Source organism: Catharus ustulatus, chromosome 4 (genome assembly GCF_009819885.2).
Source record: "Catharus ustulatus isolate bCatUst1 chromosome 4, bCatUst1.pri.v2, whole genome shotgun sequence".
Taxonomy (NCBI): Eukaryota; Metazoa; Chordata; class Aves; order Passeriformes; family Turdidae; genus Catharus; species Catharus ustulatus.
Window position 1 is genome coordinate 47,683,182 of NC_046224.1, and position 23,731 is coordinate 47,706,912.

At 42.3% G+C, this 23,731-nt stretch overlaps 1 protein-coding gene across 1 annotated transcript; it reads left to right on the plus strand.

Annotated features, from left to right (window-relative positions):
* The first annotated feature begins 15,978 nt into the window (after positions 1 to 15,978).
* Positions 15,979 to 21,743, plus strand: KRR1 (KRR1 small subunit processome component homolog). Its single transcript, XM_033059044.2, has 10 exons — positions 15,979 to 16,098; positions 16,464 to 16,639; positions 17,118 to 17,252; positions 17,522 to 17,647; positions 17,743 to 17,826; positions 18,427 to 18,483; positions 18,978 to 19,148; positions 19,292 to 19,369; positions 19,499 to 19,592; positions 21,088 to 21,743. Exons 1-10 carry the CDS (start codon positions 16,002 to 16,004, stop codon positions 21,228 to 21,230), a joined length of 1,161 nt encoding a protein of 386 aa, XP_032914935.1. The 5' UTR covers positions 15,979 to 16,001; the 3' UTR covers positions 21,231 to 21,743.
* The last annotated feature ends 1,988 nt before the right edge of the window (positions 21,744 to 23,731 follow it).

Sequence of the window (23,731 nt, forward strand, 5' to 3'; positions counted from 1 at the left end):
CCATAACATGCTAAAAGTGATTGCTTAGGAAGGGTAGCTTGGTTCCAGGCACCTGCCAGTCATTGCTCAGAGTGTTTTGAGACCTAGTTAGCAAATGAATTGGGGTTTTAATGTGAAATTTTATTTTTCTTGTCTAAATAGTTTTACTTTGCTCCTGCTAAAGTTCTTGCTAAATGAAAACCAGTTAAGCTAAAAATCAGCTTATGAGGCTGTTCTGTATAGCTTCATGGGCTTCTATGTTGTTTTTTTCCAGCCAACTGCATACTTCTAATCACTCTTGTTTGACAAGCTCAGAGGTAAGGAGCTAACTGCCATTTATTTGTGTTCAGCAGAAACTCAGGCACATCTCAGTTTAATCATGATTACTAAATCTGATTTTGAGAAAAAATGCTGTTCAGAACATGTGCAGTGTCATGATCTTGTAAATACAAAACGAACTAGGAAGCAGGATGAGAGGGACACAAATATTTTGACACAAATAGACAGAACAAGAATTTTTTCTAGTAGTTAATTTTCAAAATAAAAATGCTATAGGATTTCAAAATAGAAATCACTTTTACGTAATTAAATCTTTTGAGAGGTTCATCTTCATGCTTGTCCCTGCTGTGGGATGGCTGTTTTGCTCTCCATAATCAGGCACAGATGGTCCCCCCTGTAGCATCCCAGTGAATTTGTGGCATGGTCAGCAGGTCCCAATGTGTTTGTGGGGCACGTGGCCTCAGCTCCAAGCAACCATGAGCCCGGGAGGGGAAGGGCTTTAGAGAGGCCCAGCTAAAATAATGAGAAAAATTAACACAGCCCCCAGGGGCCAGATATTCAAAGACAAGCATACAAGCACTGTTTTCAGTACTGTTCCTCTGGTAGCCAGTGTTGTACACCCAGTTTTTACATTTGGAAATATGTTAACTGAGTGTAAAGCAAATGGAAGTTATGAGGTATTACAGAACTTTATCCCCTGTTCTGCATGAACTCAGGGTGTGGAAAAAAAATGTGTCTGCAAACATAAGTAGTACTCCACACTAAAAATAACTGGGTAGTTTTTGAGCAGGCTGCTTTTGCATGTGGGTGTCTCCCTTTCTGCCATCAGGCTTCACAGATTTCTCTGCAGAGCAGAGAACAACAGCCTGTTGTCTTTTGGGGAGCCTCTGTGTTTAAGACCTCAGCTGCAGGTATCTTGGGTATAAATAATCCCAACCAGATCATGGCCGAGTGTGCAGAAACAAGGCACTGCTCAGCCAAGCAGTCAGCAGCAGGGTGCTGTGGGAAGGCATTTGCTCCCATGGCAAATGCTGGCAGGCAGCCCTCATTCCCCACAGCGGGGAGATGCTTGTGGAGGGGTGACAGAACCTGACAAACATGTCCTGTGAGCTTGGAGATGGATCAGTGCTTGCAGAGGGATGGGCAGGAGGGAAGCAGCCCTCTTGCCCAGCATGCACTCCTGGATCACCCTCAGACTGTAGTGGGAATGGTTGCTTTATGCACACAAAAACACAGAAAGTTCTTCGTAGTGTGCTGCACATGGGACCTTCCTGGGCAGAGAAGGAAGGTCCCAGTGCCACCAAGGCACTGATCTATGCCAGTGCTGTGGGGGAGACCAGTGTGCAACAGCCACGGTGCTGGGAAGCTCCTGGGGATCTTTCCACCGTGGGGATGCTCCCTCAGTCCTGGCACCCCCAGGTGCCTTTCCCTGTGGTGACACCAGTCAGTCAAAGCGTCACCAATGCCACCAGACGCTGGCTTTGCCTGCTGCCCCCATGGGTGGGAAGGAACCACCCCAGCAGCTCGTGTCAGGCCAGGGCTGATTTTCACTGGTGCCTTTTGCATGCTCCAGGAACTCAGAGGTAACAGATGGCAGCGTTTATTGCGTCGCAGCAGCATCCCCTGCCAGCTTTGCATTGATCCAAGTCTGGCAGCACAGGACAATCCCTCCCATTCATAAAATCCTGGGATTTTCATTGTTTCCTTTGACACTGTTTTTTTGAATGATACTGATTTATACTCACAAACGGCTTAGCAATCTTGTGACAAATAACACGGTGGCATGGGGTCAGGGGCAGGGAGGGAAAACCATTTTTCTTTTTGCTCCAGTTCTCTCCCAAGCTGGGTGTGAATTATGGTCTGCAGTTAATGATGAAGTGCTGAGGCTGCCGGAACATTCTGCTTACCCAACAAAAGGAACAAAGCACATCTTTAAGCAAAAAGCAATATTTTTCTGTATTTGAAAGCCCAATGGCGCTCAGAAAGCACTGAGTCTTTGAGGCTGGTGTTTGTGGAGAGGTTGAGTGAATGCAGCAGTAAAGCTGACAGCTTTAGAAGCAGAGATACCTAAAAAAGCTCCTCTAACAGAACAGCAGTGCATATAAAATGACCTGGATGGTGTACAGGTCTAACTCCTACTCATAGCTCTGGCTACAGCTAAGAGTAAATCACTGTCAGAATAAAATGCTGTTATGGCACAGTGCTTTCACAGTCCCATATGCTGCTACAGCACGGTTATAACCTAAAGAGCTGGTGAAATGGGACTGTAAATGTTAAGAACAAAAGGGTAATACCACAACACAATGAAATTTCTCAGTACTAAAGCTGTGAGTCTACCTTGGATCTCATAAATATATGAATTAGTATCTTTGGCATGGAGATTCAGAGAAACCCTGGGCCATAAGGCCTCTCAGTGGGTAGCAGTAACCTTGGATGCAGCTAGTATTCCCTGAAGTGCCCCAGCACTTTTCAGGAAGGAAGAATCACTGCCCTGAAGCGCCTCACTCCCTCTCCAGAAGTGGGACAACTGGGAAAGCTGCTGTCCCCATAGTGTGATAAATACCCACACCCTTCTCTTCAGCACCTTTCACATGGTCCCTGTCTTTGTGGATCCAGCTCTCTGCTAGCCAAGCCTGGTCCTCCTCCGTTCCCTGAACATGCTGGGTCACAAACTTCACTACACAGCTTCTGTCTGGTGGAATGGAGGTACACAGCACTGTAATCCATACTGTAGAGGGATAACAAATAAAATTAAATATTATTTATTATTTGAACAAATACAGCATATTTCTTACCAAATATTATTGAATATAAATTTTAATGTATTATTTTAAAATTAGCTTTTTTTTCCCTTGAAGTAATTATGTATTTGATATTTAATTCACAGCCATGATGGTCTATTTTAAGGTTATGGTGGGGTATTAAAATAGCTTGAACTGACAAAACATTGATAGATAATATTCAAACATTACTTGTTTGTTCTTCAAGTCCTTGAGACAGCTGGAGCTCTAGGACAGGAGCTGATCATGTTGAACCAGAGTTTCACCAAGGAGATGCACCAGCTCTCAGCAGCAGCAGCCACTTCTCCAGGTACAGAAGGAATATCCACTTTCTTTTGCTTTAGTTGTTTAAAATCCATGACTATGGATAAGGCTTTAAGTAACATGGCTATTAATTTCCAGTGCAAACTGTAGTTTGAGAAGAGTAACTGAAACATATGAAACCAATTTACCATAGTTTCAAATTTCTGAACTTTTATTAAATCCCTCTTTCCATCCAGAAATAGCAGGATGCAAAAAAGAGTTAGCTTTTTCAGTTTTCATTTGCTGTTCTCTGTTACACAGAATGAAGAACCCAAGCAGGGTATGTTCAGTTACGTAATGGCTTAAACATGTTCACCATGTGTCCCTCTGGAGAACCAAAAAAAAAAAGAAAAAAAAAGAAAAGCCTAATTCTGTTCAAAGACTGTATAAACTTCAAATCCTTCAAATCATCACATCTTTGTGGCTAGTAATCAGCAAGGTCTACCTCTCCCTTGCAAAAGAAACAAGGAGAAGAAATGTAACAAGATTGAAAGTAATTATTCAAAGGAAAGTGTCTTGCTGCTAATTTATATTGTAATTAAAGATACTGATTATAACCCCTTTAGTTGAGATGAGTCCATTCACATCCATTGCTCTCTGAAGATGCCTTCACTCTTTCCTTCAGCTAGAAATCATTGATCTTGATGGAGAGAAACTTTGAGGAAAAACCAGTTACCCTTGAGACCTCTGATGCAAGTGGAATAATATGAAGACCAAATCTGAAACAGGACCTGATGGCCAGGCAAACTGAGTGCAACGAGAGGAAATGCTCTTGCTGCAGAAGTGGGCAAGCATAGTCAAGCTCTCTTCTCCCAGCTTAAGGACCTGGTATGAAAATGTTCCTGAACTAAAATCTCGTCCTGTTGCAATGTGTGCCCTGACTTTACTTCTCCAAGGCAGAGGTAAGCGTTATGGTCCCTCTGGAAGGCATGATTGAAGGCATATGTGAAATGTTCTTGCTGGTCTTTCTCATGTGCTACAGAAATTATTCATGAGGTGGTATCTGCTCTAAGGTTCCTCATTCCCCAAAAAGATGCCACAGACTGGCTGTTACCAAACACGGTCTCATGAGTTACACAGAGAGAAGTTCCTCCTATTTGAAAAGGAATAAATGATGCATTGTGGCATTCAAAACATCAGAGGAGTCATTCTAACTATGAAGAGCATTGTCAAATGTGCAGGTGTTGCCTCGCTGAGATTTCATAAAATCTCTTCAGCAACTTGGTGTCCCATTTCCAACTGGCATTGCTGTGTGCAGAATCCTGTTCCATCCTGCTTTTTTGCTCACCAAAGGCCAAGAGATGCTAAAGTACACTGGAGGCTTTCAAGTGATTGCAGAATACCGCTGGCTCTCAAGAGCACAATTTCATCTGAGCTGCCAGTATTTCCCATGGCGTTTATCCCTCTTTGGTTTTGCAGTCTCAATGACTCCTGAGTCCCTGTGGGTCTGCTCTGAAACATGATGCATAAACATGAACTTAAACAGCTCAAACTCTTTCACATCTTTGTCTCATTCCCACATATTCTTTGGTATAAGATATTTAATATGTTTTAAGTAGTTTTTATCTGTGATGTAGAGTTACTGTTCAGTCTATTATCTTATGCCCATCATTTAATTATAGTGATTATTAGATTCCTGCAGGGTAGATTTAACTAAGTACATTTGACTATTCTCATTTGAAAAACAATATACTTTGCAATATTATCTTTCTTCTCTTCTTTTTTTTTTTTTTTTTAAAGTGATGAAAGTCGGTAGTGTCAATACAAATGCTGTGACATTTATAGCAGTTCAGCTGGGAACATACTGCCTGCATGTTCCTTTTATTCCTAATTTGCTGATGATTTCCAGCAGCGTAAGAGCACAAGCAAGCACTCTGTTTGATAGCAGTGTCTGCTGGTGCCCTTTTCTCTTTTTGTGTAACCCTTATCTAATTTTGGCAAGACCACAGTTCCTGCTCTTAGGCTTGATAACAGGATCAGCACACAGCCCAAACCCACAGTAAAAGGTTTTGAGAGCATTTAGGCGGGATTCTAATTCCAGCACATGCTGACCCATGAGACAGGGCATCCTTGGGTTCCAGTGAGCTTGTTGGGTACCCACAACCCTAATAATCCCAGCACTTAGTACTGCACTTGGCATGTCTTGTCTGTCTTTCTGACTCCCTTTGTTCCCTCTCTCCTGATTTGCAAATGGTCTCAAATACTAAGTAAGAACTGCTGCTTAACCACGGTGTTTTGCAAGTTTTTACGTTTTCTTTAATTTATTTGTGGTTTCCATGGTGCAAACCTCAATGTGCAGAACAATGTGGGGAGAGAACTGGGAGGGTCACCAATCTTAAGGCGAGAAAAAAAAAATGAAATTTAGCACAATCACATGCAAGGAACAGATCATTTAATTTTGAGTGTTCATATATTGACACCAATACACTAGAGCATATCACCCAGAAAGGCAACAAATCATCAGCTGCTGCCATCAAGAAGTAGAGAAACAATTTACACCTCAGCCCCTTTTTAATCACACTTGTATTCATGTACAAATGTACTTGTATAAAAATGCATTTCTTATTTCTGCTACCTAAACCTGATAATTATTATCTGTTGATAATATAAATATTACCACTGAATAATTTATCTGAAAAATGAATACCTTCTTAATAGTAGGCATTTTAAGACACTATAGAAGCATTACAAATTATATTTTTGACAGAGCTCTTGGCAATTTTCCTGTGTTCCAATTGTTTGGTAGATCTCTTCTGCAAGTTAATTTAATTTTGTAAGAAATATAGTCACCAGCTTGACACAGGTGTTCAGGATCATCTCACCAGTGCTGCATTTAAGCATTTACATCACTGCATTGCCCACTATTTTCTTATCCATACATCTTTTTAATTTATTTTTTCACAGCACTGTTCTGAGCATTTCAGTTGCATTGCTTGACCTCTTTTCATTCACAAGCTCTACAGAGTACTTTCTTTCCAGCATCCTATTACCCACCACACAGATCCAGGACTCCTCATCCCCAGATGTGTGGTTTTGCATTGCCTGGTGTTAAAATCATTTTTGTTTGGGTGACTTGAACTGAGCAAGTGCTCCAGCTCACTCTGCATGACTGCCGTGTCACAACAGATTTCCTTTGCTGCCTGGGCATCTTCCACATCTTCCTGGCTTTATAGGGTTCTTGAATCACCCTCAGGTGCTGTGCCTTGGTCCTGGGCTGCCTGACTCAGAAACGTGGCAGTCCATTTCATGGCTATTCCTCACTGTTAATCAAAGAGGGCTTAATCCACTGGGTCTGTCCTGTATTATGTAGTGGGGAGTTTTTGTTGATACTGGTGGGGTTTTTCTGAGATAACACCCAGTTAGCTTGTCACAACAAGTATGGATTGGCACTCTGTCATGTCCATGATTGCCTTTTTCAAACAAACTTATAAACCGGAAAAGTAAGAGGTATATTAAACAAAGTCAGCTTGTTCTTATGAAACAATGGTTTCAGTGATGAAATGTACATCTTCTTGATCACTGAATTGCACATCAAGCTTCTCCATAGTTTCACTCAGGATGAAAATCCTTCAACCAGTGACTTCCTACTCATCCTGTTTAATTAGCACATCACAATCTTGCTTCAAATTTTCTATAATGCCTCTAGTACTTAAGAAGTTACTGAAAAATTCATTTTCTTATATTTTGGGACATTTGGGACATGCAAGACATGATCTGCTCCTGTAACAGGAGACAGCATCCCATATCTTCCAAAAGTCAGGAAAAGCACTTTACTGAATGTTTCTGTCCTTTTTTGTCTCATTTGAAATGTATTTTAATAGTCAGCTATTGGAGGCCTTCAGTAATTTTATGTTCTTGTTTCGGTATATCTACCCTGAATAATTTTCCACAAACAAATGGTAGATTGCCACAGCAAGAAGATGCATCTATATAGCCTTTTTCATGAGACACATGTACTAGGGGCTACCATGATGGACTTTCTCTGAGTTTGGGAACATCCTAGCACATAACTCGTGCAGCTCTGGAATGATGAGATGAATGTTGGGATGGGTGCAGATGTGATGCTCTCTATGGGAAGCTGTTTAAGGTTCCCTCTTCCCTATAACCTAGTGGTTGTGCTAAAGGAAGGCTGGAGCCTGGCACCTGCTCCCCGTCCCACAACTGTCTGCCCATTCTATTTCCACTTTTCTTCAGAGGCTGCAGAAGCAACTTTGTGCTTTACAAGTGTGAGTTCACTTGAGAGAAATCCAAAGCACCCTGCAGCTTTCCCAACCTGCTCAGACTTGGAGTCTCCTTGTATGACGGCCTTTTGAATTGGCCACAAATATGTTTTCTCGTTACCCACTCATGTATTAAATACTCATCTCAATGATGAAATGCTTGCCTGGGTCTCTCTTAATGAACAAGTGTCAGATGTTTAGCACCAGTAGACTTTATTGCTCAAAGGCACAGGCTTCTTGGAGTTCCTCTCAGTCATTTCCAGTTCTGTCTGACTCAAAATAATGGGGACGGGGAGAAGAAAAGGAAGAGACTGTTCCTGTCAATGGGATTCCAGCTGGTTTGTATATGAACTCTTTCCAGGACACCCAAAATGCTTTATTCACCAGTTGGATGTCATATTCTAAATAAAACCAATTATTTGGTTGACATCTACAACCCTGCTGAGGTATGTGATAATGGTGCCCCTTGTCTGCTAAGACAAACACATGCATTCTCCCTGCAGCGAGCGGCTGAGCGGCCCTCGCCAGCCCCGGCAGCGGAAGAATGCACCCCTATTCCCTGCCTCCTTCTCCCTCCTCCTGCCTGTCCTGGCGAGCCAAGCCCGTGAGAATACCCTGGCATAACTTCCTGGCAAGAACCATAATTTTTATGTTGCTTTTGGGCAAACTTCAATGACTCATCTTGTATTCATGCTCATCTATGGTTGGCTTTTCTAATTTTTTTTTCTTCCAATGTTCTGATCTGCCAAGCTGCGAGTAGTTTGCTTAACAATGTGCAATGCTTGGAAAACAGATGGGCTCTTTTCTTCCACCCAGTGGCATGCAAAAATGAAATTTTATTCATCAAACTTCAGTCTGTGGCATTTTATTTGGAATAGTTGTTTTAACAGCTACTTTGCCACCCAGCAGCTCCATTGTATTTCCTTCGGCACTGGATACAACTTAATGACAAACTCAGCACTGAGCAGCCAGCAGTCTGCCTTGTGGTGGTACCTCAAATTGCCCTCCTGCACAAACACATACTTAGAGAAAGTTTGTGTTCTTGAAAATTTACAGTGTAGGCAAGGAAAATGGTTTTCCAAGAGTAGTAGCAGCTCTGGAAATGGATACCCAGGTTCTCAGGCACACTGTAGGGCTGACTACACTGATGGACTCCCCTTTTCCAGGACTGATGCAAACTCACTGTTTCTAAACCTACAAATTCTGCTTTAACCCAGAAAAAGCCTTTTTGAGAAATAACATGATGTCTTTCCATGTGCCATTTTATGAAAAGAAGGAATGCTTCATGTTCTGCTGCTTGACTTGTTCAGACTGCCTTTCTAGAGGGTTGACTAGTATCATTTTTTTCAAATCGAAACTTTGCTTGCTACCTTTAGAACCAAATGGCACTTTGCTTAAATACACACTGCTCACTTCCATGAAATACCAAGGGGAATGGCTGAAATCAGAGCTAGCCTAGGACCACTGAAAAATTCACATCTAGGACTGCTGCATTCCATACACTCAGTCCAAAATGCTCTGTAAGCTCTTATGGCCATCTGTGCAAAGAAGAAAGAGTCTGTTTTCTAGCTGACTGACATACTTACTTCCCTGTAGGTAAAAGAAAATTGGTGTAATAGCTTGGACATTCCCATATGTTGCTGGTGAATCTCAGCTTCTTGAAGCTGTTGATAACTGGTGCAATCTTGCCCAGAGCAAGAGCAGCACACAGACATGATAGGCTTTTGTGAGCTTTAAAGATGGATTGAAGCAGAATATTCACAAAGGCTAATTAAACAACAGCAGTTGCTCTTCACAGGTCGTTCTGCAGGCAGTGGGCAGAGGGAAGCTCCCCTGGAAGTGACTCAGAAAACACCCCTACATTAAACTCTTGTTCTGAATCACCTCCTGGGACAGCCTCTGCTCCCCTCGCAGACACCCATTGACTCCATTTCACATCATTCATCTTTCCAGCTGTGTCCCCTGGGCTCCTCTGCTGTCACTGTGGACACAGACCAGGGGAAATTGCTGTGAAATCTATTGCAGGTGGAAAGATAAGCATGTTGTAAATGGCTTCACAGACTCAGAAGGGGTTTGATCTTTCTAGTGATGAAACACAGCTTGCTAAATTCTTTGTTTTGAAACTCACTGCTAATATTTTAAAGTGAAAAACAATAACCATATGGGATTTAGCAATTCGCCTGCCAGGTTATGATGAGCTGCTTGGTTTGTCAGTTCCCAGCTGCTCCTTTGAAAAATCACCAGGGGATTTCCTCACTGACTCGGCTGCCAGCTATCCTGGGGTGAACACAGGGAACAAGAAGTTTTGTATTAGATTTTATGGGCCAGAGCCTTCAGCATGCCACAATCCCTCTGAACCACATGAATGTGAACCTGACAAATTGACTGTCATGAATCCCGGCATTTAAGGGGAAATAGCTCTCCATGGACACAAAACTGGTGGAGAACTATTTCAGACACATGTCCTATGGCACAGAGAGGTAGGAGTATGGAAGATACGTGGGAATAGGGCTCCTCTGTGGCTCATCCTCTGCCTGCTGGTTTCCTTTGAGCCCGAGTTACAGCTGCAGCAGATAGGTGCTTTTACAGCTTCCAGGGACAGCTGTTTATCACCTACAGCTACACATACACACGTTTACAGATACATCCATCTAACAAGGATGAGAACTGAGGTTTTATGTGCTCTGTGGCACAGAAAGTGTGAGAATGTTCAGGGTGAGCCAGTGGGTTGTTGTCATGCCCTTCACCCAAGAGAGCCTTATCAGACTTTGCCCCCTGGAGCGTCTGGCACTGACAGCAGCAGTGAAATCGCCCACACAGCCTGGCCCGACTCAGTGCATGGAGAAGCAGTGTGGTTGGCTGTAGAAAGCTCTGTATCTCAAAATTAATTTGCCTGTGGTTCTGCTGACACCTTCTGATTATGCTGTTCTCCCAGTAAAAGAAAGGGTGTACTGAAATCAATTTCCCACCCCCTATTCCACTGCAGATAGAAGACAAAAGATATATTGCTAATTAAAATGTTCTAATCTGCTGGAAAGCAGTTTTGTAGGATTGATTTGAATAAAAACTGATGATGCAGCCCACTCAGATCACTGGGAAGCGACCTCTCTATTATGAAGTCCCAGAATAACATAGCCAAGCAATCTTGATTTCCTAATATCTGTCAAAGGAAGAACTTCTTAGTTAGTTACAGCATATAATACGGATATTCCTGAAATGTCCTCTGCTTAATGAACAGCTGATATTGGCTAACCTCATAGAAATAAGAGAGAATTAGTACCAGCTGCAAAATGCATTCACTGGATAGTGAAACTGGCAGTTGGTATTATGCCTGCTATAAATATTTTTAATTAAAAATTGTTTTCTGTCTCTTCAATTGGTATAATAGCGATAATGCTTACTGAGAGTTACTGAAGATGTAATAGGATTCCCCTCCGTGTATAGCAGAGCTATTTATTCTGCCGTAATATTGCTGTAGTGGAAATCTGCATAATAATGTCCAGATTCTAGTGCAAGAGAAAAATAGACTGCGGGAGTATTTCAGAATAAGGCACATGAGCAGGCAGATTCCTAAATAAAAACCATGCTCAGACTCTGCTTTCTCAGGTATGACTTAAAAATTATTATTGAAAATTATATTAAAAGCCTTTGGTGAAGAGAGGGGGAATTTTCAGCTTCAGCTCCACAGCCTTGGAGTATCGTATGCCTCTAAGAACAGGTTTTCTCTTTGCATGCTTACAGAGAGCAGTAGAGCAGATCCTCTTGTGCTGCTCTGGCTGGGCCCTGGCGGCCAGATGGGAGCTTGGGGGTGCTTCTCCTGCCCTCATTAGAATAGATCACCCCATTTGCCCATGTGGAGGGGCTGGGAGAGGCACTGGCAGAGGGGACCCTTCAGTTCTGCAGCAGTCCCGAGCCTCTGAGCACCTGCTCTCTACTTGGTGCTCTACTGCCATGGCCATCCACAGGTGATGAGGGACACCCCTTCCTTTGGGGAGTCAAGATGCAATAGACCAGCAGTGCCCTGGCAGACACAGCCCATGTTAGGCATTACCTAAATAGGATGGACACTGTAACAGCTGGAGAAATCTGTCAGCTGTCCCTACTGGGCTTTTGGGAACTTGTGATTGCTCTCCACACTGTGTGGGGGATTTTCTAAAGTTGGGGACCAATTGCTTCTATGGGACCAATTGGTTTCCTGATCCTCACTTGACTCTCTTCCCCTCTGAGGCTTTGGACCAGTATAATGACACAGGCATTTTCTTCCACTGCCCTCCTCAGGCCCCTGCCTTCATCCTCCCCACCTTCCGACACGCCTACCCCTGACCAGCACTCACCTTCACTCTCATTTTTACTCTCCTGTGTATATCTCTGGTGCAGCTTGCCTTGGTCTGGTGTTTGCTTTCTGACAATTCCCAGAGGCTCAAGTCAGGACAAAAGCCTCATTCTGTCAATCACTGTATGAATACAAGATTAGGCACATTCCCTGCTCCAAAGACCTTTTGATCTAAACCTGCTGGTTTTACTTCATGACACTAAATTCATTTCCCAGTTTGGCTCTTCTCATCCTTTTCTTGCCCCTAAACTGACAGCAATTTTATTGCAAGCAAGTAATTTCAAAGACAAAGTTATGGTCTCTTTTACCCATAGATTCTTCCTTACTCTGGGTTCCTCTTTCTGCCACAAATTATCTTTGCTTTGCGATTCCAGTCAGCCCTTTAAGATGCATTTATGGTTTACAGTCCTCTTATTTTGCAGCTCCTTGTTACTCTTAGGGTTCAGCAGGTACTGTCCTCTCTGCTCTCTTTCAAAGGGAAAGATGAACTCTGCTTACTGGGGCATTCCCTAGCTCTCCAGCAGCCCCTCTGCAGTGTGTTCCTGCCTGGCCGGGTTTGCAATGGACACCAACACGATAATCTGTGAGCATCTCTGCAGATCAATGGATTCCGCACCAAAGACAAGAACAAAACAAAACCAGAGGAGTGACTCACACCAGTGCCCAGAGAGATAAAGGGAGAGAGAGAGAGAGAAATGACACCACAATCTCATCCGCCTGAGGGCACAGAGGTCATGTTAGCCAGGGAACTAAATAAAACGGACTTTTCTGAGGGTGGCTGGGCAGGGGGAGTTTCTGTTTGATTATTTTAATTCTTCCAGGATACCTCCCAGGGTCAGGTCACCTAATTTTATTCCAATAATGAAAGTACTCTATTATGAAAAAGGCCAACACATGATGATTCTTTTCTCCATCCAATCCAATGAATTGGTTGTTGTGGCCAGTTTGAATGTTATTTTGATCACTTGACAGGTTTTATATGAAATACCAGATAATTTAAGAGCCAGTTACACCAGGAGAAAATCTCACTTGACCATGTGCCTGTTTCTTGCCCTGTTGTAAACTAAAAGAATTAACAACACCCTAAGCCAAGATAAATTTGAAATACAATTCTCCAGTTATTTGAACCAAAAGGCAGTATTGATTATTTAATTACATAGAAATGATCCAGATGCTTAGCATTTACAACAGATTAATGACTGTCCCAGAGCAATTAATGGCCCTTCTTCCTGCCATCTACAAAAGATGTGTATTAATCCCTGGAAAATGGCTTGCATAACCTGCTGTTTAAAGTTTATAAATAGATAAACGTGTCACATGGATTTATGAGTGCTAAGGCTGAATGGGATCTGTGTGGTGTTTCTAGCAAATGAATGCCATGTGCATGAGCTCATCTGATTGCTTGAATTATCACAAAATCCCAAGTTGCCCTTTTGGATTGGAAAATGGCACATAAGAAAGTGCCAAGTGGCTGGAGTCCTATCTACTGACTAGGAAATAATTACTTCTCTGCATAATAAAGAGGCACCTTCCTTCTAACAGCAGTGCTCTGCCCTTTTTATCGTATCATATGAAATGTGTGTAAGGGAGGCTGTGCTGTTTCATTCCTTCACTTTATTGTTAAGAGGGTAAATCACTTGCACATAGACACACACACACAGAGCTGAGCCAGGCCCTCCCAAGCACAGCAATGGCTCCAGCTGGTGTAGGGGTCTTGCTAGACTAGGATCTGTAATATTCAGACAAAAGTCTTCAAAGGAACCTTTTGCACCTGCATCTCTCCATCCCACACTGGCCTGGGTAGAACACTGAACATGGTATGTGCTGCCAGTGAAAGGTGTTTTTGGAAAACATGCTGCTCCTGGAAGAGCTGGGAGGGCATACACCTGGGGGAAGGGGTGGTGGAGGGCAGGGATTTACAGCAGAACTGCACCCCCACATGTGGTATCTGTGTCCCACCACTGCGGTGGCACTCGCACTGTCCCTCCTGCCTGGGAGCTCAGCTTCAAACCAGTGTGCAGAGTGGGATTACAGTGGGATTACAGAATCCCTGTCCCAGTCACCTGGATAGCTGAGTGAGTCCCTGTCCCCTCAGCAGCCATTGTCACTGTAGCTAGCTGTCCTCAGTTTCCTAACCCCACCAGATGAGCAATAGCTGGTTATTGCATTTGAGCTGTGAATAGTAAAAATTATATACACATGCCATTGTCTGGGGAAGCAGAGAAGATCTGTGTGAGCATCCTGCTCCTATTAAGAATTCAGGAAAGAGACTTCCTTGTATCCAGCCAGACTGCAGATATTGAGGTAGAGAAAAGGTGAGAAATTACTGTCTCCCCCAAGAAGCAGACAGAGGGGGACCTGATGGCCCTTCTCAAATTGCACCTTCCAAGCCTGATAGCATTACTGCCTCTATTTTCTGTTATTGTCAGTGTATCTGTCTTGATCAGGCAAAGATGCTACAGTGCAGCACTGGACAACAGAGGGCTGCCCATTGTTAGAAAACAAGACACAAGGCTCAGTCCCTTGCCCTTTACCCCATGCAGTGTTCACTTGAGGCTTGGGGCTCGGTGAAACCCCCTGCAGCAGCAGCTGGCCAAGGGGCTGGGATGCAGGAGAGGAGATACATGAGTAGGCTGTTGCTGCCACTCGGAGGTGTGGGATGTACATGGAGCCAGTGCATTACTCAGGAGGCTGGCAGGCTGGAGGCTGCAGCCGGTAATTTTTCTTCACACTCTCAACACTCTATGGACTGCAGCCTCTCTCCCCTCATCCCATCATTGCTTACTACCACGGCCAAGCGCTGAGGGCATGCGCCTTCCACTGCCCACTCCTGTGATTTTTTTTGGTGGGCTGCACCACAGGAGTCGTCAGACACTAAACAAGAGCAGCACCAAACCAATTATCCTCCCTCAAACTCTTTCCAACACGTGTCCAGGTTCCAGGTGAGACAGAAATCTGTGAGTTTCACTGAGCGCTTCTCGGCGCCGCCTCCCCAGGACCCCCAGCCCTCCCTTCGCACCCACCGGGTGCCGGCAGCCGGGCAGGAGAACCAGCCGGGCAAGCAGCCCCACAAAGCGTCCGTGTCCAAGAGCTGAGAGGCAAACTCGCCTCGCTGTGCTTGTCTAGGGGCGCGGAACCTTTCAATGTCCATGGCATTCGGCATCCAAAGGCCGGCGTGGGCGGAGGGGCAGCACGTTCCGCAGCGCCTCCATCGCTCCCTGCCGGTCCCGTTCACCCGCGGAAGGCTCGGCCCCGCCGGGATGCACGGCTCCGTGCGGCCAGTGCCATCTAGCGGGATCGGAAATGGATAACCAGCCTTCCCAAAGCGCCCTCTACCAGCGGCCCCTCGTTTCTCTCCCCTTTCCGCTTCTTTCCCTTCGCTGGGAACCGCTCCCGCTCCCCGCTCGCGGGACAGAAATTGAAATGAATGGCTAAAATCGCATCAGCTCGATGCCAAGCTTGCAGACAGAGAGGACCTTGGAAGTCCTGCTCGTTGGATGCGCAAAGGGCTGGCAGACGGAGCAGCCGAGGGAAAACAGCATCCAGGTCCGAAGGAAAGGTTTTGGGAGGGTTAAAACTGATTTATAAACTAGTATTTTACTTAGGTATAGATCAGGTAATATAAATCTCTTTCTCATCATTTAGGTAGTTAAATATCGTAAAGTGCGGGTTTTTATGAACAGATGCGGTGAACACCTGCCAAAGATAACACTGGGATGCTGCCCTTAAAGGTCTCCTCCAGTTTTCCACCGCGTTGGCTTCTCGTGGTGCCCATGGCAGAGAGCGCAGGAGGCACAGCACACTCCTGCTGCTCCATTGAAGGAAATGCTCAGTTACAGGTACAAGAACGGGGAGGAGGAGGATGCAGAGCATCCCCCAGAAAACCTTAAATTACTCATTTACTATGCAGATTCATCAACTGAACAGCAAGTTATTCAGCTGAAAAATCAGGTCTGATCCGCAGCCCCTTTCCTTCAGTTGGAATCACCTCACCCCCGGAGTACCCGCGCACGGTGCCGGGCGCGGCCCGGCCGGGCCGTCCCACAGCGATGGCGGGCGGAGTTCCGGCCCCAGCGCCCGGCCCCGCCCCTTCCGGCGTGCGCGGACATGGCGGCCGTGCCCCAGCAGGAGGAGGCCGAGCCCGGGTCGGGGCCGAGGCACCGAGAAAAGGGCAAGAACAAGAACAAGAAGAAAGCGGCGCCAGGTGGGGCGGGACGCGGGGCCGTGCGGGGCTGGCGGCTCTCCCGGAGGGCCGCGGGGCGCTGCGGAGGGCGCAGGCGGCCGGTGGGTGCTTGGGGCCGGCGGCGGCGGTGCCGTGGTGTGGTGTGCCCGCCCTCCAGGTACTCGGCTTCCTCGCCTCAGTGTGCGCCTTGTTCTGTGTAATACACCTGCATAATCATCTTGTACATACCCGATCAACAGCGCGTTTCTCAACTGCGACTTTCTTCTGTTTTTTTTTTTTTTTAATATAAATAGTTTAAAGCAATAATTTTTCCAATGTCAGAAGAGATTCAAACCTCACCCACAATCTTCTTATAACAATAGCACTTCTTTTCTTTTTAATGACAGTTGATGAATCTGAACTTCTCACTGTGCCGGATGGATGGAAAGAGCCAGCCTTTACGAGAGAGGATAATCCCAAAGGGCTGCTGGAAGAAAGCAGTTTTGCGACATTGTTTCCGAAGTATAGAGAAGCCTACTTGAAAGAGTGCTGGCCACTTGTCCAGAAAGCCTTGGGTGAACATGTATGAACTCTTAATAGTTGTGATACTGCACTTTACCTTTTGGGACATACTTACAGGTCTTACTTAAGCTAAAAAAACGAGTGCAAGTTGCTTTTCTCATTCCGTATTTGTATATCTCTACTGTACTTGCATTTTGAATTAGCAATGTCATTTTTTGCCATCAAAATCGGTGAAGAACTGTGTAGCCAGACTTGCAGTTCTTTACAAATGCTGTCAGCAAAGTATTTGCAGCAGCAAATATCTCATCATCCAGGCACTGACAGCTTTGTTGTGCTTGAATTCAGGGAGATGACAGAGGTGGCACTTTGGGCCTTGTGGCACATACTCAGTCTGGGTTTTGTCTCTCTGTGTGTGAATTTTCTTAAGCTAAAAGTCACTTAAGAAATTTTGGAAAACAGATCTGCATTCTGTTAGTTAACTGCTTACTGCCAAAACTGAATTGTGATATTGACCTGGTTTTTCTTTACAAATCTTGCAGTATGTGAACGCAGCGCTGGATCTAATTGAAGGAAGCATGACTGTCACTACTACTAAGAAGACTTTTGATCCGTATGCAATCATTAGGGCTAGAGACTTAATAAAACTTCTGGCAAGAAGTGTTCCATTCGAGCAGGTCTGTAATAAATCCTGAAAGTTTTTATCCATCAGAATGCCTACATTTTGTCTTAAATTCTATCATAATATTATACTTAAATTGTATCATAATACTTTAAAAATACTATGTTTTAAAAATGCAGGAATTTCAAGTGAGTCAAGTAAAATAAAATATATATTTAAAATAAATATAGCTGAAAGTAAAGGGAGAAGAATAAACTGAAGTGTTCTCTTAACTCTTATGAGTAATCCATTTAAATTCAGATGATATTGCCTGCATCTTTTTAGGCAGTTCGTATCCTTCAGGATGATGTTGCATGTGACATCATTAAGATCGGCTCTCTGGTGAGGAAGAGAGAGACTTTTATAAAAAGAAGAGCACGACTTCTTGGGCCGAAAGGATCTACTCTGAAGGTATTTCCTATAGGTGTACTAACTAGATAATACTGAGACCTAGATTTGTGTCAGGTCTTCCTATTGTACTAATTTCAGTTCTTTTTTTGGTGTAGGCCCTGGAACTGTTAACAAACTGTTATATTATGGTGCAAGGCAACACAGTTTCGGCTCTTGGACCCTTTAGTGGGCTAAAAGAGGTAAGATGAGGTAGATGAGCCCTTTGTGTAGCAAACACAAACTTCTGTGCCTAGCTCAAGGATGGGTGATAAACAAAATCTGGCAACCTCAACAGTCTCTCACTGACTTTTGAAGTGTGTGTTAGTAAACTACATTTACATGAATGTTCCATAAGTGTTATCATCTTAGCTGTTGAATTTTGTTTAGACACTAAGATGTTTCTGTCTTGGAAGAAAAAGCATCTGTATATGTTTTAAAAACTGTGTGGGAGAAGAATTCTTTTCAAAAGCAAGTTCCTCATGACACCAGAAGATCCATGATAGCATGAAAATAATGTTTGTGGTGTCTGCTGGAGTCTGTTAAAAGCATGACGGTATTATTGGCATTTTTGAACTGCTGTTCCTTCCAGTTAAGCTGTGCTTTAACTTTTTAAAGGCTAGAATCAATGATCTTGGGGGTCTTCTCCAACCTTAATGTTTCTGTAATTTTAAGTCTTACTACTTTGGAGAGGCAGAGGTGGGGAGAGGAAGCATTTTATACTTTATAGCTGAAATTTTAATTGATTAGAATGTGAAATACTTGCTGAGCTTTCTGTTCTTTTTGTTTTGTATTCAATACAGGTCAGAAAAGTTGTTCTGGACACAATGAAGAATATACATCCCATATATAACATCAAGGTTAGCGTGGTCCACTGTGCATATTCGTTTACAAGAACATACTATTTCTTCTCAGAGGGTTGTATGTTAATAACTTACATGTTTCTGTGTGATAATCTTTTTTTGACATTATCTGCAGCGTGCTGCTTTATAAAACCATTGACTGATACTCTTCATTTTACTAGGACACATTGCCATAACACCATTATAGTAGTGTCTGCAAAATCAAAGGAAAAGTGTGTATAGACTTTCCCCTTTGATTGTTCGCTTGATACTTGCTCATTTAACTGAAGCACCTTCTCCAGTGCATTCTGTCTTTGTTTTGAGACATCTTTCTGGTTCTGCTGTTCATAATTAAACCCCTCTGCTCTTACTGAAGTGAGATGTGGAAGGTTCGGATGTAGCATATTCCCTGTAAGAAAGTCTAGTGAAACTTCTATTTTGCATCTCTTGGCTTCTACTGCAATACTCTTTTTTTAAAATAACTTCTTTGTGATGTTCTGAAACTACTGAAGACTTTGATGATCAAAAGGGAATTGGCAAAAGATCCTGAACTAAGGACACAAAGTTGGGAAAGATTTTTGCCTAAATTTAAGCGGAAGAACTTGAAAAAACGCAAGGAGCCCAAGAAGAAAAATACTAAGAAGGAATACACACCCTTCCCACCTCCGCAGCCAGAAAGTCAGGTCAGTTGAATATAGCACACCTGAAATTGTGTTCTTAAAAAGAAATGGGGATGTTTTTTCTGACATGTTCTGATTCCCTGATGTTACACATCTGGCTTATAATGCATAAATAACTAAGGTTTCTTGCTACTTGCCTTATACAGATCGATAAAGAATTGGCAAGTGGCGAATACTTCTTGAAAGAAAGACAGAAGAAACGCAAGCAAATGGAGGAGATAAAGGTAAACTTGTACTAATCCAGGGCCCAGTTAAAAAGCATTTGATTGCTGACTTGGAATCTGATTTTTTTTTTTTTTTTTGTCTTTTTGCCCTGTGGTATTGCTACTTGACCTTTTTATTGGTAACTTCAGGCAAAGCAAGCAGATGCAATCAAGAGAAGACAAGAAGAAAGAAATAAAGCTTTTATCCCACCAAAGGAAAAGCCAGTTGTGAAAACAAAGAAAGGTAACAATTTTTTTCATGTTCTAAAACCTTCTTTTGTTAATTTCTAGGCTGAGTGATTTTGCAAATACAGCCTAGGAAAAAGAAAGGTCATGCAAAAAATCCTGGCAGTAAGATCCACACCCAGACTTGCCAGGGACAGCAGAAAGATCATCTAGCCAATAATTCTGTACCTATAAAATGACAATTCTCTGTTGAACAGTCAATCTTAATTGGTTTTTCTAGCTTCATCAATTTTTGCCTTTCAGTTTTACAGTGAAGCTGCCATGACTTTTGTATTCAAGTAAACAGAAAACAATACTTTCTTGAAAAACTTACGTGACAACTTTGGTACAAGATGGGGTAAACAGCTTTTCTAAAGGTTAAAGTAAAACCACAGTATGTGCAGAGTAAGAGCTGTGTTCTCAAATGACTTATTTTTTTAATGCATTAGAGAAGCAAGTCTTTAGTTCTCACTGATTATGCTTCATATTCATAGTATTAGATGTACTGTTGGCTACTATTACCTACGTATAATTACACTATGTATTACATAATCTCTTATGAACTTTGAAGTTTGTGTTTCTTGAAAAGCTGATACATTGATACAATTCTTTCTTGTGTTGTGATGGCAGTAAATTTCCAATGATCCTGTTGTTGTTTGCATTATGTCTCATATGGTGCTTTTCTAGCTGCTGTATGTTTTGAACTGAAATCCTTCAGTCTTCCAAGAAGAGGTGACAGGAGTAGTTTGTAGGGTACCCACCATTTAGGAATTAACTGTGTGAGACAAGAGTTAGATCCAAACTCATCACTTGTGCTCAAAAGAGAAAATACCATCACATCTCTGTGTGAACATAAGAGTTCACATTATTCACATTACTCAGCACTATGTGTTTAACTTCAACATTCTGACACTTCCTGTAGAAGCTTTTAATAAAGGTTTTCATGCAGGAGTCAAAGATCTACATCATATTCTCCCAAAACACCCCTCCTCATCCTTTGTCTGACAGTGGCCATTAATGGATGGCTACAGAGAGAATGTGAGGATGGGACAGACATGTTTGGGATCTTAGCACTTTAGTTACTTGCAGAAAGACAAAATGCCATAAAAACTTCTCTGCATGTAAGCACTCAGCAGTTAACTTTGTTTCTTATGCATGATCAGTCAAGCCTATATCTAAGTGTGTATGTGTTAATTTGAGAGGAGTGCATCTGTGTTCTGAGGAGATGGTAACAGTTTGTATGTGCGTGGGGTGTGGCATCTGTGTTCAAATGTTGTTGTATGGGATTTTTTAATATAATTGTTCTTCAAATTCTGCTGAATAAGAGTTGTAGCTAATACTAGCTTAAAAAATATTACTAGAATAATCTATATAATTGTTAGTGAACATAAAATGAATTCTTACCAATGCCACAGGATGCAGTTTACTGTGTTTATGTATATAGTCTTGTAGACTATTAACATTTTTCGGAAGTAAAATTAATGTCTGTTACCTTTGTATTTCTTACTGTGTAGCCTCCACTGAGAAAAAGATTGATATTGAAGCCATCAAAGAGAAGGTAAAGAATGCAAAGAAGAAGAAACTAGGAGCACTCCCTGAGGAAGAAGTAAAGTTAAAAATGGCAGCAGATGAAAAGAAAAAAAAGAAGAAGAAGTAATTCACCACCCAAGATGTTTACTTGTCACCTCTGATAATGAATATTTTTACACTTGGAAGATGTGAGATTTTTTGTTATCAGTATAATGTGGACAAGAAAAGACTAAGTAGAAAGACTGTTCTCTTTTCCTAAGTACAGTTTAATTAGTGGACCTACAAATAGCTGTACGGACTATAGCTACAGACTGCTGGTGAGGCTGGTGAAGAACAGATGTGCTAGTGTGTTGTTTAGGAAAGTAAGAGAATGTGTTTGGATAATACCCATCTGTCTGAAGGGAAGGTTTCACAATAGAAACATTGAGGAGTTTGATGTGGAGTGTTAAACATTTGGGTCAGAGAATTCTGGGACGTGAAAGCTCAAGGTAATTCTGTGAAAGACAATATGCAGCCTCAAACTGTGGTGATAACTTTTGCTAAATGGGCAAGATTTATTACTATGTTATGCTTTTATTTTTGTAAAAGCTGATTATATTTGTGTGTCTTGTCTCAATGTTAATAAACTATTTTAATACAATGTTTTTAAATCCATAGTTCATCTACTGCACAACCTCCATTGTGTTGTCCAGGAAGCAAACTCACAGTTTCATCTGAAAATCAGACAAACCATAATCTTCATTGCATACCATTAATAAACTGTAATTTATTAGCATTATCCTGATGGGTTGCTCACAGAATATGGTACAAAATAAGTGTCTTTACTTAGGAATTGTTCTGGAGGGAAAGCAAGAAGTTATTTACCTTTAAAGATATTCTTAGTTTATTTCCTTCTTGCAAGAATGTCTTAAAAAATTATGTTCCTCTTTTTTTTTTTTTTGAGACACTTCACCTATTTTAAAGGAAGTTTAGAGGTTTTTCAATTTCCTGAAGCTGAAATGTGATGAAATAGAGTGCACCAGCAGAGAGCTGTTACTTATTTCATCTGGGATTAAAGAAACAAGCATAATGAGGAGGAGATAGAGCCACACTAATTTCATGGTTCTGAGTGATTTTGTTGGGTTTTTTGGAATTTTGATCACTGCACATGCAGTGGAAATGATTCTCCTAGAAGGATGCAGCTCAATGCCTTTTAGATTAGTGACTTTTTATTTGAAACTAGTAGCTGAAAAAACATCTTTTTTTTTTTCCACAAATAAATAAGAATTGAGAATATATTTAATGGCCAGTACATGTGCATTAGTCAGTACATGTGCATAGCTATGGTGCTTGCCCTCTAGGGTACCCTAAATGGATCTTTCAATTATATGAAGAGTTCTTGGCACTTAATTGTTAAGGGAAAAATACTCCCCATCCTCTTATGGACCACATTGTTCATAAGTGGCAGTTTCTTTTGGAATCAATCAGGAAAACACTATTTAAGCATCTTTCACTGAGAACATGATGCATAAGTCACAAGCCACCCATCTCAGAAACTGTTAGTGATCTGATGGGTTGAGTGATACCAGCACTACAAAAAGCTTTTCAGAAATACCAACTGGTGTTTGGCAGTTGGCAGAGTAAAGGGGTGCCTGAGTTGCATTGCAGGAAAATGTAGCTCAACTTGGGGCAGCCTGCCTTTAAATTATGTTTACTTCAAAGGAAGTGCACTTTTTTAAAATTAGGACCCCCAGCTGAGTCATTTATGTAGCTTTTACATGACATCTTTCTCTCCGGTAAAATTCTTAGTACACTTCAGGAAATCTTGTCCTATTGTTATGGGGTGGAAAGGTGTTACATGGTGTAGTATTTCTTGGTTGTTGACAAGTTTCAAGGATTGTTGGTAGGACATGAGCTGCTTAAACTGGAAAATCAAGAAAGCTTATTCACATTCCCATAGGCAACCCCAAGGATTTGTCTACCCAAGAACTCATATCTGAATGGAAAGGGGCTGCATGGTGTCACTTGCTGGTGCTTTGGGCACCTGATTTCTGACAGAGTGTGGCAGTACAGTTATAACACTTGTGTAAAACATAAATTATAGACAATAAAGTGGGCTTGTAAGAGTGAAGGTTTTTTTTTCTATTTTCAGAACATCTTGAACTACTGTAAATTATGTTCTTAAGCTGATTTTAGAGTTTACAGACTTGCAAAAATGTACCTGAAGTCTGTATTTCTGTATCAGCATTTTGCATTTATCACGTGGAATTCATGGCCATATGCCATGTGGACAATTCAAAGTGGTTTGATCAACCAGAGCTAAATACCTGGATTTTTGGGTATCCTTAAAATGGCAAAGCTGCTTTTTTCCTCTTGACTTCTTGATTTTCAAGCTTTTTCTTGATTGAAAGATGCCACATTGTAAAGTTTGGGAGTTTAATCCCCCTAGGCTCACAGTTTTTTTACGGAAGGTCTTAGGATTTCCCGAGCTACTTAAGTATACAGTTAAATGAAAGTATTAACATTGTGAAATTTAAGGTCTCCGCGTTGCTTCTGTTTCTTCTCCTGGAGACCTCTCTAATTAAACTGAGCTGGGGAGAATTCCTGCTGGGCTCATTTTAAACTCCCCTGACACACCAGTGTATCTGG